The sequence below is a fragment of the Fusarium pseudograminearum genome, chromosome 2 (genome assembly GCF_000303195.2).
Source record: "Fusarium pseudograminearum CS3096 chromosome 2, whole genome shotgun sequence".
Classification (NCBI taxonomy): Eukaryota; Fungi; Ascomycota; class Sordariomycetes; order Hypocreales; family Nectriaceae; genus Fusarium; species Fusarium pseudograminearum.
This window is the reverse complement of record NC_031952.1, coordinates 7,675,803-7,693,147: the sequence shown is the minus strand read 5'-3', so window position 1 is coordinate 7,693,147 and position 17,345 is coordinate 7,675,803. Positions and strand designations below refer to the sequence as shown.

Here is a 17,345-nt window from a genome sequence, read left to right as displayed (position 1 = left end):
TATATTCAGGCAAAGCCTCCCTTTACATCCCGTGCTTCTTTATCAACTTTCGTTGCGCCGAATCATCGCATTTCTACAACATCTGTATCTACAACATCACGACTCCCATCTCGGAAACACCCCATAGCCCATAAAGTCAAAGGATTCGCTACAATGGGCTCCCTTCCAGAAACATCAAACGCCGTGCGTGTTCTCATCCTCGGAGGCTGCTACGGTGGTCTATCTGCTGCCGTCAACTTGCTGGATCTGAGTCAGGGTTACTCTCCCCGCATGAACTCTGAGCCATATACCCACCACCCCAACCTGCCTACCTTCAATATCGAGATCACCATTGTCGATCAAAGAGATGGCTACTGTAAGTGCTTTTTATCTCAAGGCCGAACTATATGGAATTGCGCATATACTGACATATTGCAGACCACTTGATCGGCTCTCCCATGGCCCTCGCCGACTCCAACTTCTCCAAGAAGAACTGGGTCAAATACTCCGACATTCCCGGTCTCAAGGATCCTAGAATCAACATCATACAAGGCTCAGTCAATGGAGTCGACCCTGCTTCAAAGAAAGCTATCATCTCAGCCCACCTTACCGAAGAGAAATCCACTCTCGAATACGACTACCTTGTTGCTGCCACAGGTCTCCGCCGAGTCTGGCCCGTCGTTCCACAGTCCTTGACTCGAAAGCAATATCTCTTTGAAGCTGAAAACCACATCAACGCCGTCCAAAATGCAAAGCACGGCGTCGTTGTGGTCGGCGGAGGTGCCGTCGGTATTGAGATGGCAGCCGAGCTTAAGATGGTCAAGCCTCACCTCAACGTAACTCTTGTTCACTCGCGTGATAAGCTTCTGTCGTCTGAGGGTCTTCCTGACGAGACCAAGGATGTGGCACTGGAGCTGCTCCGTGAGGCTGGTGTTGAGGTCCTCATGAACCACCGCCTAGCTTCCAAGAACAAGGTTGAGACCACCGACGGCAGCGAGAAGTACGATGTCGAGTTCACTAACGGTCACAAGATGTCTGCCAGCGTGGTTATCATGGCCATCTCCAGGAGTGTTCCCACCACCACATATCTGCCCACCTCAGCACTCGATGAGGAGGGCTTTGTCAAGATCAAGCCCAAGTAAGTTAAATACGTTCTCACTACATACCCTCATTTGTTGACCATTGTACAGCCTTCAATTCGAACAAGGCACACCGAACGCCGAATCCCACTACGCCGCTGGAGATATCACCAGGTGGCCTGGTATCAAGCGATGTGGCGGCGCCATGCATCAAGGCCACTACGTCGCACTAAACATCCATCAGAACATCCTCAGCCAGCGAGCTGGGCACATTCCCTCATATAAGGAGATTGCAGTCTACCCACCTGTTATTGGTCTAGCAGTTGGCAAGAAGGCTGTTGCTTCTAGCCCAGACACCGGCACCACTGCCGGAGAGGATGTACTCCAGTCCTGTTTCAGAGATGATTTGGGCTGGACCAGTAAGTTCTATCTGACATGCACTGATAAAATGACTACTGACTTATGATAACAGTTTGCTGGAATTACATGCAGCTTGGTGGTCGCAAGACGGACGAGGCTAAGGCTTGAGCGTAGATAATCATGGGGTCTGGCGTTGGGGATATCACATAGACGACATGGCACGATAGGATTAAGAGGTCCATTATGTTGTTTTACTTGGTTGCTATAGTTTCTGGTACTTGTTTGGGTAAATACAATTGTTTTGGTTGCACGGCAAGGCCTTGAAGTCAACTCTATCATCGACTGAGCATCGCCAGCAGACGTCGGCGCTCATATAATAAATTGCAAATAGTGTTAACTGGCTATTAAAACATCTCACAAATTGGAAAGTTATAGCCGTTGAGGAAACTGTTGGGAAATAGTAGGACAGTTATTTGGAGAGTGTAGGTAGCAGGGTAGGTCGGAGCTACGGCGTGAAAGTTTATAACTTTAGATGCGCGGCATATGGAACACAGTCTGGAGCAATCCTTCAGATCTCACATTGACCGTTTGAACTTGTACATGGCCTCTTTTTGAGATCTCTCTGATCCTGTATGGTTTAGCAATAAAGGGGGCCTCAGGGTATCAGAAACATTATCCACTAAGAGCATAACTGATAAAATTAGTATATCATCTTATGCTGCTTAGATTATACTCTTTAGGCTATTTATTTCTATGCCCTAAGACTTAGGAGGTTAACTTTTCTATTACCTAGTAGGGGGGTTCGTGGCCATGGTCAGTCGAGAGTTGAAGATGCTTCTTATATGACATGTGATTCATGTTTTTCCACGTGAAAATAGCTTTCCTTTGATCAAGAAGAAAATAATAGGAAATATTGACAGTTCTTAACCAAAGGGCTCAGGAACTTTGTCTACTAGCTCAACGACCGAGATTTCCTCTGTGTGCTAAACTGGCATCTGACAAGCGGGGGAAAGGATCATCTAATGTCTCAGATGAGAACTGATTGATAAGAAATAGCCCCATCTGTCTATGGAACTGCAAGATCGTCTGTACCTGAGCGTCGGTATCAGGATCGACGTGCATGGTGGCGATCAACAACTGCAAAGGAGTCAGAGTATCCACGACATATGTAGAAAATTAAGAGGCTAAATTAACTTAATTTTATGGGAAGTTGTCAGTTCTGTTATGCAAATTTTATGATCACTACAAGATCGAGCATGGAATACTGTTAGGTAGGTATTGGGACGATACAGCTGACCTTGTCACAAACAGCAGTATTAAGCCAGCTTAACGTGGCTTTTTAGGATACATCTTTCTTTATTTAGTTCTCAGATTTTAATAAAGAAACATTAATGCCTCCTTGAGAGTTTCTCAACACCGACCGCCTCTAGTCTTTGTGTGTTTGCGAGGCCTGTGAAACTTGAAGCCCCATTCTAATGCCACATGAGTCATTCTTTATTTCGGGTGAACAAAAACGAGAAGAGTGCATACTCTAGACAACACAGCGACACTGCACAATATCTAGTTCACTCTATTTTACATTGAATGCTTCTATCTGAAGACACAGAGTGCTACAACTCGGATCAAGCGGCAAGTCGACTGCATTTGTGTCATCGGAATCCTTGTTCTAGGATGCTCTTGGTGGTTGAGATTCCATCAGGTCATAATTCTTCCATTAGATGCAACTGCTGTATCTGGCAAGGTTAATGATGAATTTTTGTCAACGCCAACAGGGATCGGGGGATGGAGTGGAAGAATCTGGTTAGTGTCGTTTGTTGAGCGGTTTATCAGATCGTGCTAACGAGCGGTCAAAATGGGCAATACTACGTAAATTCTGTTCGAGACCCTTGAATGCGAGAGAAGTCCGACGATCGGATGACGAAGGGGGGGTGTGAGGAAGAAAGAAAAAAATTGGTGGCCAGGGCTCATGTTATCAGATCCGCTTGGGTCCACTTGATAATCTTTTGACCCTGATCAGTCCGGGATCGTCAGAGTCTGCTAGCTATGGAGTCTGACTAAATGGTTCCGTTATTGCGTCGTCGATGGAGTTTAGTATACGAGGTAGGTACATGGCCTGTGAATCTCAATCCACAAGCCGAACATGCCTCAAATGTGCGGAATTAACAAACACGATATACCGAGCCTGTTCCACTTATGCAGCTAGCTCTCTGTCCTGCTGCGGATAGCTTCTCTGTACGGTCGACTTCTTCTCTCTCTCTTTCTGTGTCTCTCCTGATCCAAGATTCTTTATACCCCAGATTCGATAACAATGTCGACCCCACCAGGAACATTCTCTAATCTCAAAGCTGGCGAGATTATCGTCAAGCTTCCTCACCCATACCAAACCGAGTACACAATCGAAGCAGCCTCAACACCATTAGGTGTGAGCACGGCCGTCTACAACCTTGTTGAAAAAGCTTCTGTATCGGCCAAGGCTTTGCCGTTCGACTCCCAGCACCCCAATCTCGTTTTCTCGGACCCAATCGATCTCAAATCGAGCCAGCTTCCATCTCAATCCAACAATAGCCCTTGGGCTCGGGCTCGTCGCTCACCATGCGTCACTGTTTATTGGGATGAAGCTGAGGCGCCAACTTTGGCACAAGTCTGGCTGTTGGCATACGCACTCTTCACCGTAAGAACAAACGTAGAGTCATATCGGCTAGAGCTTCGTGGTGCCAATGCCAGTGTTCTAGGTCAACAGCTCACAGCAGTTTTGCTTGCAATTGACCACCCTCTCAAGGGCCGAGAGAAGCGCCAGACCTCGGATAAGACTGACGAGAGTCTCGTTCTTCTACTGCGAAGCACTTTCTGGCAAGGTGCTGGTTCACCCTTTGGTCCTCGACCCGTTTGGTGTCCTGCCGAGTCACCTACATCTCTGCCAGCATCAAATCCTCTTGGATCATACCCTCTGACACCTCTGCATAACACAACAACTATCACAGTTGCTGGCGACCCTGATGATCCTGAGCGGGTTCAACAGTCGTGGCATCCAGTCAGGCCAGTTAAGCCTGCACCTGGCGCGACGGTTTACAGCCGATGGATACCCCATCTCAACGAAACGTTTTCCATGGTCTCTCTGGACTACGCTGATGCCGAGCATGTGCGCCTCTTTCACGAATGGCAAAACGATCCTCGTGTGTCCCAAGGCTGGAATCTCACTGGTACTCTGGAGCAACACCAGGAATATCTGCACAAGGTGCATGATGACCCTCACGTAATTGCTCTACTTGCAAAGTGGAACGACACCTCTTTTGCATATTTTGAGGTCTACTGGGCCAAGGTATTTTTATTCCCATACTTTGTTTTTCTTGACGGCTTTCTGACCCTTTCTGTTATAGGAGGACCGCCTCGGTGGTTATTTCAACGCTGGTGACTTTGACCGCGGCCGTCATTCACTTGTGGGTGATGTACGCTTCCGTGGACCCCATCGTGTGTCTGCATGGTGGAGCAGTCTGATGCACTACCTGTACCTGGACGATCCTCGCACCATGTTTGTGGTGGGTGAGACTCAGGAAACAAACACGACCATTGTCATGTATGACTTTGTTCATGGCTCTGGGTTGGACAAGCTGGTTGACTTGCCGCACCAGCGAAGTGTTTTTGTCCGATCTTCTCGTGAACGCTTCTTCCAGCTATGTCCACTTGCAGACAACGAGAAGGTCGTCGCTGGTACGAAGTTGGGTCTTGTACCTAAGCTGTAGGATGAGCGTTCATTTTTGTGACTAAGATTGTTGTTGGATATATTTAAAATATAGGTAGTCGATAGGTAGAAATAGAATTGAAAAGTTAATGCATGCATTGTATATAACATGGAAAGTACTACCGGGGTTCTTGCCTACCTTTGTAACTACTCAACGGTTGCGCCTGCTTTGTCCCACCTGTGACGTTAATTTTGCCAAGGCTGCCCGCATCTTTCCTTCCAAAAACAACTCTGCAAATTCTGTGAATTCTTATATACAGCTTCTATATTAAATCCAATTCTATTTTGCGCTTTTATTGTCAAAACTTAGATATCAAACACCATTACGCTCCCCAAATATTTACTCACAGAAGCCAAGTCAAGTTGACTGAAACAAGACCTCCTTACAGCTTCGATACATTTTCCTGCTTTCGCAAGAGATCATCGCCCAACTTCGCCATCTCGAATTTACGCACTTTACCACTTCCTGTCAGAGGAACTGTCGCTGGCACATCACCATGGCCCAGCCAGAAGACGTGGGCTGGTGACTTGTGACCGCCGAGTCTCTTGCGACACCAGTCCTTGAGTTCCTCGAATTCAGGCTTCTGATGACCATCGGCTAGCTCAACAAAGGCACCCACGACCTCGCCATAGTGCTTGTTCTTGAGACCAACCACAATAGCACGAGTGATAGCAGGATGGTCCATCAGGCGCTCCTCGATCTCGAGCGGATAAATGTTCTCTCCACCTGTTGATGCGGGGTTAGATAAGTATCTCTTGTTGACGGGATTCTTCACTCACCTCTAATAATGATATCCTTGAAGCGGCCAGTAATCGAGCAATAGCCGTTCTCATCGAATACAGCTTCATCACCAGTATGAAGCCAAAGAACGCCCGAAGCATCCCTGGCCATGGTTTCATTGGTCTTCTCCGAGTTGTTCCAGTATCCGGCTTGAAGCTGATAACCGCCAATGCAAAGCTCGCCACGCTCACCGACGGGAACAATATTCCCATCGCGATCAACAATCTTGGCCTTCGCATGAGGCATCAACGTACCAACAGTCGTAAGACGAGTATCGATGGAATCGTCGGTGAATGCGTTGAAGCAAGTTGGCGATGCCTCGGTGAGACCATAACTGCTAGTAAATTCAGTCATCCCGAAACGATTGACAAGAAGCTCCATCAGATATCGCGGCACTGGTGCACCAGCAATGATTCCGGTGCGCAAGTTGTCACAGTTGAAGTTTTCGGGCCATTTGGCCTGGAAGAGCGAATCGAACATGGCGGGAACGCCATGGACAGCGGTACATTGCTCATCAGAGATGGCTTGAAGTGTCGCTTGAATATCGAATACTTCAGCTGGGTACACAATCTTGCCGCCATGAGTAACGACAGCAAGGAGACCAAGCACCAGACCGAAGCAGTGGAACAAGGGCGGAGGACAGCACAATACGTCGGCAGGTCCAAGCCGCATACGATCGCCAATAAATCGTGAGTTGTTAACCAGATTACTGCTCGATCGTTAGTTCATGTTCCCAAGCTTATCGCATCCAAGCTGGCTTATTGTGAGCCTACTTACTGGTGTGTGAGCATAGCAGCCTTAGGAAGCCCGGTTGTTCCGCTTGTGAATTGGAGATTGACCACTTGATGTGGCAGCACTTTTGTCATGGCTTGATACAGACGCTGGTGGTTTCGTCGACGACCAGCAGTAACCAAACCATCATAGGTCTCATATTTGCCAGTTTCATCTCCTCGAAGCATCACCACCTTGGGAGCCGTCTTCTTGTTCTCGAGTTGTTGTAGCAGTTGCGTTTGGTCGAGTCGGCCAATTCTTGGTGTTGTGAAGAAGATTTTACTATCAGAAAACTTCAGGCCATACATGGCTTCCGTCGGGGTATAGGTGTTGTTGAGGATGACGAGGATGGCGCCGATTTTGGCCACGGCAAAGAAGACAGCTGCGTATTGCTCACAGTTTCCGGCCATAATTGCGACGCGGTCACCAACTCCGATGCCCATGTCCAGCAAAGACTGTGCCAAAGAAGAGCTCTGCTGGCTCAGCTCATTGTACGTCCAGCGGGCACCCGTCCATGGGATGACAAGACACTCTTGGTTGCCATGCTGGTAAGTTTGAAGCTCAAGCAGCTCGCCCAATGTGAAGTCAACTAACGGAGGGTCGACAGGGCCTTCAAGCAAGGAGAGCTTTTGTTGTTGCCGCGACGGTGCGGAGGGTACGTTCGTGATTTCGGTCGCCATGATGGGGGCTGGATGAGTTGGTATCAGCACAATCTCTTCTTGCCGGAATTCTTCGAGGAAATGGTCTCAGTAGGTCTCGAGGAATCGAAGCTTAGAAGAACCACATTTGACGGCGATCAAGGGTATTCCCTTGCAATAATATGTGCGTGCAAGCTCAAACCGACGCTATCAACGCTTGCGCATCCGTGTTAACCCGTCATGATGATTTGCCCCACCATCAGTGCCGTGCTCCGTTCAGGCCCATGTTTTTAGGATGGAATCGAAGCCAATTATGGAATGATTGCATCCATCAAGGACCCAACGATGTGGGAACTTGCCAGGGTCAAGCTAATGCGGCAATTATGGTGGTGCCGAGTGAGGGAGGCGGCGCTAGGTATCGCCATCAGCATCACTCTGCTCCTGTCTCTGTCAAATGAAGATGTCATGGCAAGGCAGTTGAGCGATCCAAGATGCTTTCTCTAGCTCTTGCCAAACGCAACCTCATCCAACAAAGGCTCTAAAGCCCCGTTTCATTATGACACTGAACCCTACAGAAGCAAGCTGTTCCATTGTTACGAAGCTCCTATTTCGACATGGTCCGTTACGCCCAGCTCAGTTCCATCCAGGCTTTTCTAGTGGCTTTTTTAGGTCGGTGTATCTAATCTGATCATCAGATAAGATGAGCGAATCCCAAATCCAGAGCTAAGGCCGAGTTATTGCTATATTCACACCCCTAAGCGAGATCGGCCCATGCAGGAAAAATTTTATCTGATCAATTTCAGTTCCGCATATCCGTTCTGCTGCAGTTACGCAGCTTAGGTGTGTTCCAAAGTGGGAATCAATTACGTTCATGAGCGGAATGCGAAACTTTCCAAGGTCGGTAAATGTTATTGCAGCAACATCTTCTTGACAGCGTTGATAGCGGCATGACTGGACTGCGTTGAAGGAGAGAGTAACCATCGTCACAGGTGATGCTCTCTAGGTCCGCTCTTATGAACTTTTTCTCTCTGGCGACGATTGGGTTTGCTCACTAAGGCTTTTGTCCTCGATATAACTTCCGTCAAGGCCATGACTTATGCGACAGACGTGCCCTAACAGCAAGTGCTTCAGAGACAAGCTGCAGTCGATCTAGGTTATTATCCAGCGACTTTTAAGGTTAAATGAACCCGCCATTGTCTCTGCCAGCACCCTGGTCGTTGGTATCGCGGGTTAGACAGGAAGCTGCCCCATGAGCCATTTAGAGTTATCTCCATTTAGTTAGGTGATAAGCAAGTTCTTCGGAACCGTTCACTTCTGCTACAATAATAGCAATAGCTTGTATCCATACCACCCGTTGGGCAAAGAATGAAGTCAGGGTTGTCACATTCCCAATACTGTGTACTCCCATCATATCCTCCTACCGAAGGCAATTCTTGGTCCTGGGTCCGGCCAGGTACCTTTAAATATAGCCGTTACGTGAATGATCACAAGGTTACTGGGTAACTCTGGCCATAATCTGCCATATAGAGATATCAATCGCTTCAGAAGCTGAGGATCGACGCGCCCTGGCCATGAACTGGGTGTCGTGGTCTATGTTGTACCTGAATCATCACACCCAAATAAGGGCCATGATGAGACTGTGCATATCGAGTATTCAAACTGAGGCTTTACGTCCGGAACTTAGCTTCTGTTCAGTTTAGTAGAATGATGCATTCTTCTCAGTTGATCCCCAATGAGCTACACATCATCGCCGTCACTCATAAGGTAGCGTGTTGGAGAACATAGCTGTAATCCCACCGGGAAACATAATACAACTCGGATCCTGACGGTCAAACTATTTTACAGTTCGTCATGAAGTCAGTGCAGTACGCTTTGGATAGCCGACTATAAGTACGGGAGCTAAGGTTCTACAAGAACCGAGAATGCGGCGTCAACTTCCCCTATAATTTTTATCAGAAGTAGACAAGCTTATGGCATGTAGTCAGCAAGGAGTATGTTCCTGACTGTCTCCCTGGTGTTTTGAACTTCAGCAAGTCGAGACACGAAGTTCTTACTTAGAGCAGCTGTCGTTTTCGGTCCTTACGTCGTGCAGAAGAACTGGATTAGTCTTTCACTATTGAATGCAGCAATGGTAAATAGGGCAGTTCTATGTCGGAACCGCATCTAGTTCGCCTTTCCCCTCCATGGTCGGTGGTCACAGACTTTGATCGTCACAATGACCATTATTTCGCAGCATAGAACCGTGTGTATGTGTGCTCTATACTTGACCAAGTCGAGCTCATTATCACCATTCAGGCTAACACCAACACTTAATATCTCGGGCAGTAAACCCGAATCCCTCAGGAGTGTGGAAGCAGTCAAGATCCAAGTCATTGATGAACGGGGTGGTTTGCTTCACATCCTTGACTTACAGCGAGCCCCGGCCAGCTTTACACACGTGAAGTTAAAAGAGGCATATAACACCCTGGTCCCAAACGAGATATCAATCTTCAAATGTCCTAGCCTCTGTGTTGTTCCCTTGGTCCGCGTTTTCTTGACAGTCGTAGTTGGTGATCTCTCATGGGTCGATTCTTAAGCATATGAGTTACGTCAACCACATACGCCCCTGAATTCACAACTTACTTACATGTGATTATGTCTTGATTATTAATAGCTTCAGTTCTACAAGCAGGACTGGCTGTTATAAACATACTTTAGCAGTCAGACAATGGGACTTTATAACCTCATCGTAGTAACCGAAACTAGGATAAAGCCTCCAGTCAATAAGAGATGTCCGAAAGCCCCGTCGATTGATTTATTTCCTGGAAATAGGACTCTCAATCCGATTTTAAATCCTTTTCATTTTGTTCGATCAGTGCACACGACGCAAGAGATAGAGTATGTCTATGATATTTGCATCAGCACCACCGTATTGCAGCGTGTGGTCTAAAGTATCGTCGAGCCTGAACCATGTTTAGATCATAATTATAAATACAAGTCATATATAAAGTACACCATGCAAGCAAACATCAACAGTGCACGACCGCCGAACGAGTTCATGACAAATGATTGCCAGTCTGTTCTGAGCTTTTCAAATCAAATTGTAAGGGCTAGGTAGTAACTGATAGAGGGCTTAGCCTCTCAGCTTTAGAATATATGAATGATGGTTTAGAATTAGGGCTAGTCTAAATAGCATAAACCTACGCAAAGATTTTGTCTCTTGTGCTTTCCTTATGTCTGCCTTTTCTGATGCTCCCAGGTAGGAATCCTGCAGCGATCCAATGTATCAGCTTCATCTAGGCTCAGAGCTGAGTAAAGTTCAACAACAAGAACCAGCGTAATTGGTTTAGTGGTAAAATTCTCCGTTGCCATCAAGCACGGTTCGGGGAGCCCTGGGTTCGATTCCCAGATTACGCATTTCTTTTGCCGTTTATTGGCATTATTTTTTGCACTATCTCGATGCATCTGGACATTTTGACTTGTCAAAGGACGGGATGGTGGTGGCGGTGGTAAAGGGACGCCCTCATGGTTACCGAGATGGTGACCTAACCTGCACCCCCAGTAGGTATGAACCACTCGTGAAATAGACTGAGCATGTATGAGATAATAAGTCGGTTGTCTTGTGTCAACAGAAGTTCGTCTAATTGCGAAACGCTCAGAACTCTTTTTCGGTAGGTAAATTGTGGTAAAGGTTGTTGAGGTTGTTGGTTGTTAAATATATATTCCATGTATCACGATGATCGGGCCGTACCTTCGTATACAATTAAATCAGATCGGGGTTCTGACTGAAAGGTTTGTAAGTCATGATTCAATAAGAATGTGCCTTCGTTTTCATATCTTGTGATCAGCATCGTTTCTCGTCGACATCTTGTGACATGCACCAAACGCTTCAAATCTCCAGTAACTCTTTGTTAAGGGGCCAAGACACAACAAACCATGGTAACGCTGTATACCTGGTGGTGCCAAGCCCGAAGATTCGAATTCGGTAGTCATAATGAAGAGATATTCCGACAAAGTGCCGTCTCTTCTGAGTTGCTAAGGAGGACTCTGACTCCTGGGTTAAGTATGAGTGGCACTTATCCTTTTTTTTTTTCCACCTATGACTTCTAACAACACTACAACACGGGTTTTAGAGCTATTTGGCCCTCCTATATTTGACTTCATCGATAGGAACTTAGACAAAATGGTAACTCACATTTGAGATATTCATCCTCCCAGCTGCTGATATAAATTTCAGTAATGCCGAGCTAAAAGTTTCACCTCTAGAGTACATCAGCTCAGGTAACCATAAGTACACAAAGGATCTAGCTAATACAAAATATGATTTACATACGTGAGACTATGAATGCTCGTAATGCAGCCCTGAAGTGTTGAATACACGTGTCCTTTCGGTTTGTTGACCAAGTTGCCGAACTGTACAAATGCTTTTAACTTAAGGGTTTCTACACAAAAAGCCAGTTCGGCTATATGCCGAAAGTATAGTATCATAAACTTTATCTGTAACTTTGATTCATCCCCAGAGAGATAGGTATTGGTCACAGAACTCAACACAGTTCCATTGGGGTATTGTCCACAGGATTCAACTTAACAAATCAGTTCAGCATAATCTCTCCGGCAAACATCTATGCATACCTTGGAATCTTCCACACGATATATCGCTTATAGAAAACACTACATCCCGGTAGCTGGTAAGCAGGATAAACGAACTTAAAAAACACCAGGTACTGGGCCAATTGAACTGCGTAGGCGGATAAATGATCGGCATGGTACCTCGCATAACACGTACGGAACGACCCGTCAAGTTGCGTCTTACATCCCAACCATCTATCTAGTGGAATGGCGTTGGAACTTCGTTGAGTTGAATTGGTCAGGTTCTTTCGGCTCAAACCTTATTTTATCACTTATCACTTATGAGCAAGGGTACATATGGCGTCAATAGTAAAATGACAGAGTCAATTACATCACGACGACGCCAGGATCATATCACTGTCACTGTTGGTTGATGTGCATCAATATTGATAATTCTGAATTGGAAAATACAAAGTTGCAAGTAATTAGCGCTGTTGAGGACAGGCAGGTATCAATGTGCTTGCTCACAGCTCATCACAAGAAACTCCAATAAAGGGAAACCCATTCCAAAAACTCCATACGCCTTCATGATTATATCGTGAAGGCGCAACCAGGGGAAGCAGCTAGACCAGAAAAACAACCAACATCCTTCCTTACATGGTATACCGAGCGATAAGCGAGAGCCCATATATATGCGCCTTGCGTGAATCGTAATGATGTTCCTCCAAATTTTGTTCGTAATCATGAATTCGTGATGGGATAGCTTTATTTGGGTGCGTCGGTTGTCTCTCCAATGCCGAGGGCTCGTACGAGACTGCGTCGAATACCCTTTCCACCTGTTGTATCGTCCTTGTCACGACCTAGCAGTCCAAAACTCATACGTCGAACCGTGCTACCCGCGTTCTCTGATTGGTTTGATGCCTTCTTGGGCTTCTTCTTCTTGGCAGCAGGAGTAGGCGGAGGCATGGCCGGTCGGGGCGGCCATTCGCCATCTCGCTTCCAGCCTGTGACGCAAGCTCGGAGCATGTCTGAAAGATTGATAGGGCATGAAGGCTGAAGGCTGTGGATGATGACCTTATCATAGAGGCTGAGATACACGGAGGGTGTGATGGATGCGCGCAGAGTGTTGTTGGGAGGCAGGAGAGGCGGCGCGAGGGGAAGAAGAACCTCGACAGGATAGTTCCGGCTGTCAGGAGGCGTTGACGGCGTCGTGTCCTTGGATCGAGCGTTGCGAAGCTCGTCGCTTTTCGCAAGTGATGAGCCATCAGAAGCATCGCTAACCTGTGGTGGTAGAGCCGACGCAATTGTGGAGCTGGGGGGAGATGTCGACATTGAGCGGCGGAAAAAGAAACGACGGGGAGATAGAGGTGACACAGCAGGGGGTGTCACAGGCTTGGCTCGGACACGAACAGTTCGTGCGCCGGTCCATGCATTTCGCCGGGTCTCGAAACAGGCCAGGCCCTCATTCCACTCCATTTCCTTGCGAACGTCTCTCCTTCGCTTGGCACGCTTCGCCTGAACTGTAGCTTGAACGGTCGAGCCGACGTTGTTGGGGTTGTCAAAGCGAAAAGGCGACCGTGAGGGACCTGGCTCGTCATCATCGTCAGAAAGATCGGATGTCCACTCTAGACGTGTGCGAAAGCGAACGGGATCTTCAGAAACAGTGCTGTAAGTGGATTCGGCGTCGCTGTTGTCTTCATCATCTGACGACTCGGGGTCATCGACTTGATAGCCATCGTCCTCACGTGTCTCATCTTGAATTGGCTTTGCTGGCTCAGTGACATCGAGGCTGGTTACAGTCTCGATGGCGTCAGGCGACTCGGAAGCCGTGTCAACAACGGCGACGTCACCTTCAGCTAGTGGAGGGTCGACGACGCGAGATGGCCACGAGAAATCCCAATCATTCTTGATCTTGGCGTCAAGGTATCGTCTCACAGCTTCCTTCTGTTTCGCCTTGTCCTTACTGAGAAGGTCGGCGTGCTCATCGTCGTACCAATCTGGGGTATTGTCGGGCAATGAGGTCGGCAGCTGAACCGAGTTGTGACGGAGCTTGGCGATGGGCGATCGCGGGCTCTTGTAGATGTCGGAGAATATCATGGCTGAAGATGATCCCGCCTGGGCTCCAGAAGCCCTTGAAGCAACCTGGGCAATGTTTGTTGGCGATTGCGTTGAAGAACCCAATTGCAATGAGATGGACTCGGAAGTTGGACTTGTAGCCGTTGTAGCGGCGGCGGCAGCCGTCGAGCGAGAATGCGGGGGAACAGATGCGACCTGGAGTAGAGGGTGGACTGTTGTTGGGGAAGATGATATGATATCGCGTGTTGGTGACTGGGGTGTTTTTCGGTCTTGATTACTTGTCTTTGCGACTGTACGAAAAGATATTAATAGACATTCCTCACGATCGACAGTGAAGAGTTTGAAAAGACAAAGCTTAATAGTCGCAAGAGAAGAACAAGGGCCAACGAAAAATAAGAGAGAGGTGTGCGTGTGGTACGGGGGCGCCAGAGGCAAAGAAAGGGTAAGGTACGGATGGTTTATATGGAGGCGGTGGTACTGGTACATAGTAGTATCGTTGAGCGGAGGTGGCGTTGCGTTGCGTTTGGGAGATCAGGTTAAGGTAAAGCGCTATTGACAAGGGCTCGCTCGCATGCATGGCATGGGTCATGGTCCTGTGCGCTTGCTTTCCTGGGGGAACTACCTTACTCTGCAGAGTACGCTTCGACCTCTTGGTGTGTCTTGTTTTGCCCTGTCACTCTGCGGCTCCGTCCGCCAATTGATTGACACATGACGATGGGCTTTACTGCAGGCATGCAACGCGGGGAACAGGGAAATGAATAGCCAGGGCATGTTGCTCATTTTGTCATCGTAGCCAAGACTCAGAGTAGTTTGACAAGCAGCTGTAACAAGAGAAAGGCAAGGACTCAGCTCACCTAGGCATGATCGGCGGCGGATCCCCAGAAACTAACTAGAGCCGCAGTGGGTTCGTTGGTGATGCGAAGGAATTGGGGATGAGATTGGTTTGAGACAGCAGAATAAAAATGAAAGGAGGAAGAAGGAGAACAACACAAGAATATGTAAGACCTGATCTGGACGTGTCTTGACACAATTCCAGGTCGTACGTGTGTACGACACAATAGAATATCCTGGTTTTTTCTATGTAGGGACTAGGTTGCTTGAAGCAGCAAAGCTTGGGTACTTAAGAGGTCCAAGACCCTGCATTTTCCAGACTTTGGGTATCTTCATCTAGCGGTGGTCGGTTCTGTGCAGCCATGACCCTGCATGGCAAAGCAGATAGGACGAAGATGAGGAGAGTTTGTTTAGGTACGTATGGGGTTTGGGCATGTGTGTGTATGGGCGTTGGCAGGTAGACAGGGTAGGAAGCAGTACGGATACAAGAGGAACAAGAAACTTACCACCATCATCGACAGGCGGCTGAGGACGGTCGGAGCCGACGACGGGTAAAGGGTGATCACCAGCACCAGCACCAGCACCAACGCCGGCGCCAGGCTGTTTTGACGGCGGAGGAGGCGACATGAGATGGTTTCTTGGAGCAGGGGTCCAAGTCCAGAACTGCAACGATTGACAGAGTTTTCCTAAATGGCTTGGGGGCCTCAAGGTTAGGTTTTTGGTGTTTGGTTCTGGACCTGTCTTGACGAGTCTAGTGTATTGTTGTAGGTACCGGGCGAGTCAAAGAAATACCGCAGTCAAAAGACACAAGGATAGAGAAATAATATGATATTTCCGAGGATACAGGCACACAGTTCCGCCCCTCGTCTACTCTCTGGTCTAGACAGTTTGAGTCAGCCTCGGAATGTGGGAAAAGTGGTGGTGCAGGTGGTTGGTGTCGTTGAGTTGTGCGACAAATTTCGAGGTTGCAGTGCCTGAGGGAGGGGCCCGCATTTAATCACCTTGGACCCCCCAAATATTCGCCAACAACTGCTGTACAGGCCCTAGACTACGCTACGGGTGCTAAAAAGCCTCCAGCTGTGCAACAGAACTTGAACTGGAGCTGATAACCGGGCTCCAACTCTGGTCCTTGTATTGGGTCGCAAGCACCCTCTTTGGGTCACTGCGCAGAACTTGGGATCCTTGTTAAGACGTAGGTAGTTTAGAGACGAGACGGGTACTTGCAGTAGGAAGAGAGGAGTGGGTGTCATCCATAAAAGTATGTCAACCAATTTTCGTATTTTTGCCTTGTCTCGAATCTCATCAAATCAAACCAAATCAAGCCATGTGAATGAGTGTATGTACGTACAGTACTTGATGTGGGTAAAATGTCCACTCGTATGTCGTGTGACTAGTAGGTATCATCCGCTCTCAATGGAAAGCTCCAGGTACAAGCGGGGGTCTCATGGAAGTCTCAAGTCTCCCAGCCACAGCGACAGTCAGTCAATTGATGTTTCTCATTGGATCGTCAAGAGTCAGCAGCCCAACTTTGACCTTGGAAGCCTGCGTTGTCGATGCACGTGGACAGATTATGACTGTGACTATCATCTGCACTGCACCATGAAAAGCACATCAGACATTCATCATTAATAGGGTTGTCTTTACTCTGTTATTCCCTGTTATTGCCTCGGAAGTACAGAGTGGAAACAATTAATCTCGATAATACCATCTCTTTGTCCCCGACTTATTTCGTTTAAAGGCCGTGATATTAAACGATAGTACTTGCATATTAAACACTGTCCGTGCCTCCTCCTCCCCTTCACTTGTTTTTGTTATCCTGCCTGTACCCCAGCAAGTGACGTAGGTGGTTTGTTTTCAACGCCAAAGAAATCAACTACCTACCTTCAAACCCCAGGCCGGGCTGTCGGCTACCGCGGCTGCTGACTAAAATGCATGTTCGTCGACAACTACACTCAGTACAAGATCTGAGATTGCATCTAGTTATCTTGAGCATAGATCCATAATCTCATGGTTGACCGAACGGGCGGATCTTCCAATGGACCCGTGTCCTCAGTACCTCCATCACATAGAGGCTGCCATACCTGCTCAGATCCAGTCGCTGCAGACAAATGCAAACACTTAGACATACATATCTCAGGGGAATCCAGGCCCCGTATTGAATTACAGCAATCACATTTTGTGTTATTTGGAATCGATATACTGGATGGTTGGCAGAGTCAAGAAAAGTTGGGACCATTTCCAAATGGCCTGTCTACCTGTAACGAAGCACTACACGAATAAACAAAGTGTCAAGACATGCCCCAAACCATAGTTTCAGGAAATGCTGCACTGACATTCACTCTGCTTCTCGATGCAAAAAATCAACGTTGACCATTCTGCCTGGAAGTGGTGAAGCAGAGTTTCCTTTGTGCACCCGTCTAGGTACCTACGCAGCATCACCACCAGCATGATCTACTTCACTTCAAATTAAGAAATCACTTGGTAACCAGACGTTATAGCACGATGCGAAAGAGACAGTCTTGTTATGTTTTATGTTTTATGGG

At 47.6% G+C, this 17,345-nt stretch overlaps 4 protein-coding genes across 4 annotated transcripts; 2 read left to right on the top strand and 2 right to left on the bottom strand.

Annotated features, from left to right (window-relative positions):
• Positions 1-153: 153 nt before the first annotated feature.
• FPSE_10596 (uncharacterized protein) lies at positions 154-1,586 on the top strand (the record flags this gene model as incomplete). The annotated part of the gene is made up of 4 exons (XM_009263713.1): positions 154-355; positions 418-1,117; positions 1,170-1,477; positions 1,531-1,586. 4 exons carry the CDS (start codon positions 154-156, stop codon positions 1,584-1,586), a joined length of 1,266 nt encoding a protein of 421 aa, XP_009261988.1.
• Positions 1,587-3,726: 2,140 nt separating this feature from the next.
• FPSE_10597 (uncharacterized protein) lies at positions 3,727-5,158 on the top strand (the record flags this gene model as incomplete). The annotated part of the gene is made up of 2 exons (XM_009263714.1): positions 3,727-4,737; positions 4,796-5,158. The coding sequence occupies 2 exons, from the start codon at positions 3,727-3,729 to the stop codon at positions 5,156-5,158; spliced, it is 1,374 nt and encodes a 457-aa protein (XP_009261989.1).
• A 382-nt stretch (positions 5,159-5,540) lies between these two features.
• Positions 5,541-7,389, bottom strand: FPSE_10598 (uncharacterized protein; the record flags this gene model as incomplete). The annotated part of the gene is made up of 3 exons (XM_009263715.1): positions 5,541-5,884; positions 5,938-6,647; positions 6,716-7,389. The coding sequence occupies 3 exons, from the start codon at positions 7,387-7,389 to the stop codon at positions 5,541-5,543; spliced, it is 1,728 nt and encodes a 575-aa protein (XP_009261990.1).
• Positions 7,390-12,660: 5,271 nt separating this feature from the next.
• On the bottom strand, positions 12,661-15,429 carry FPSE_10599 (uncharacterized protein; the record flags this gene model as incomplete). The annotated part of the gene is made up of 2 exons (XM_009263716.1): positions 12,661-14,261; positions 15,309-15,429. 2 exons carry the CDS (start codon positions 15,427-15,429, stop codon positions 12,661-12,663), a joined length of 1,722 nt encoding a protein of 573 aa, XP_009261991.1.
• Between the last annotated feature and the right edge of the window lie 1,916 nt (positions 15,430-17,345).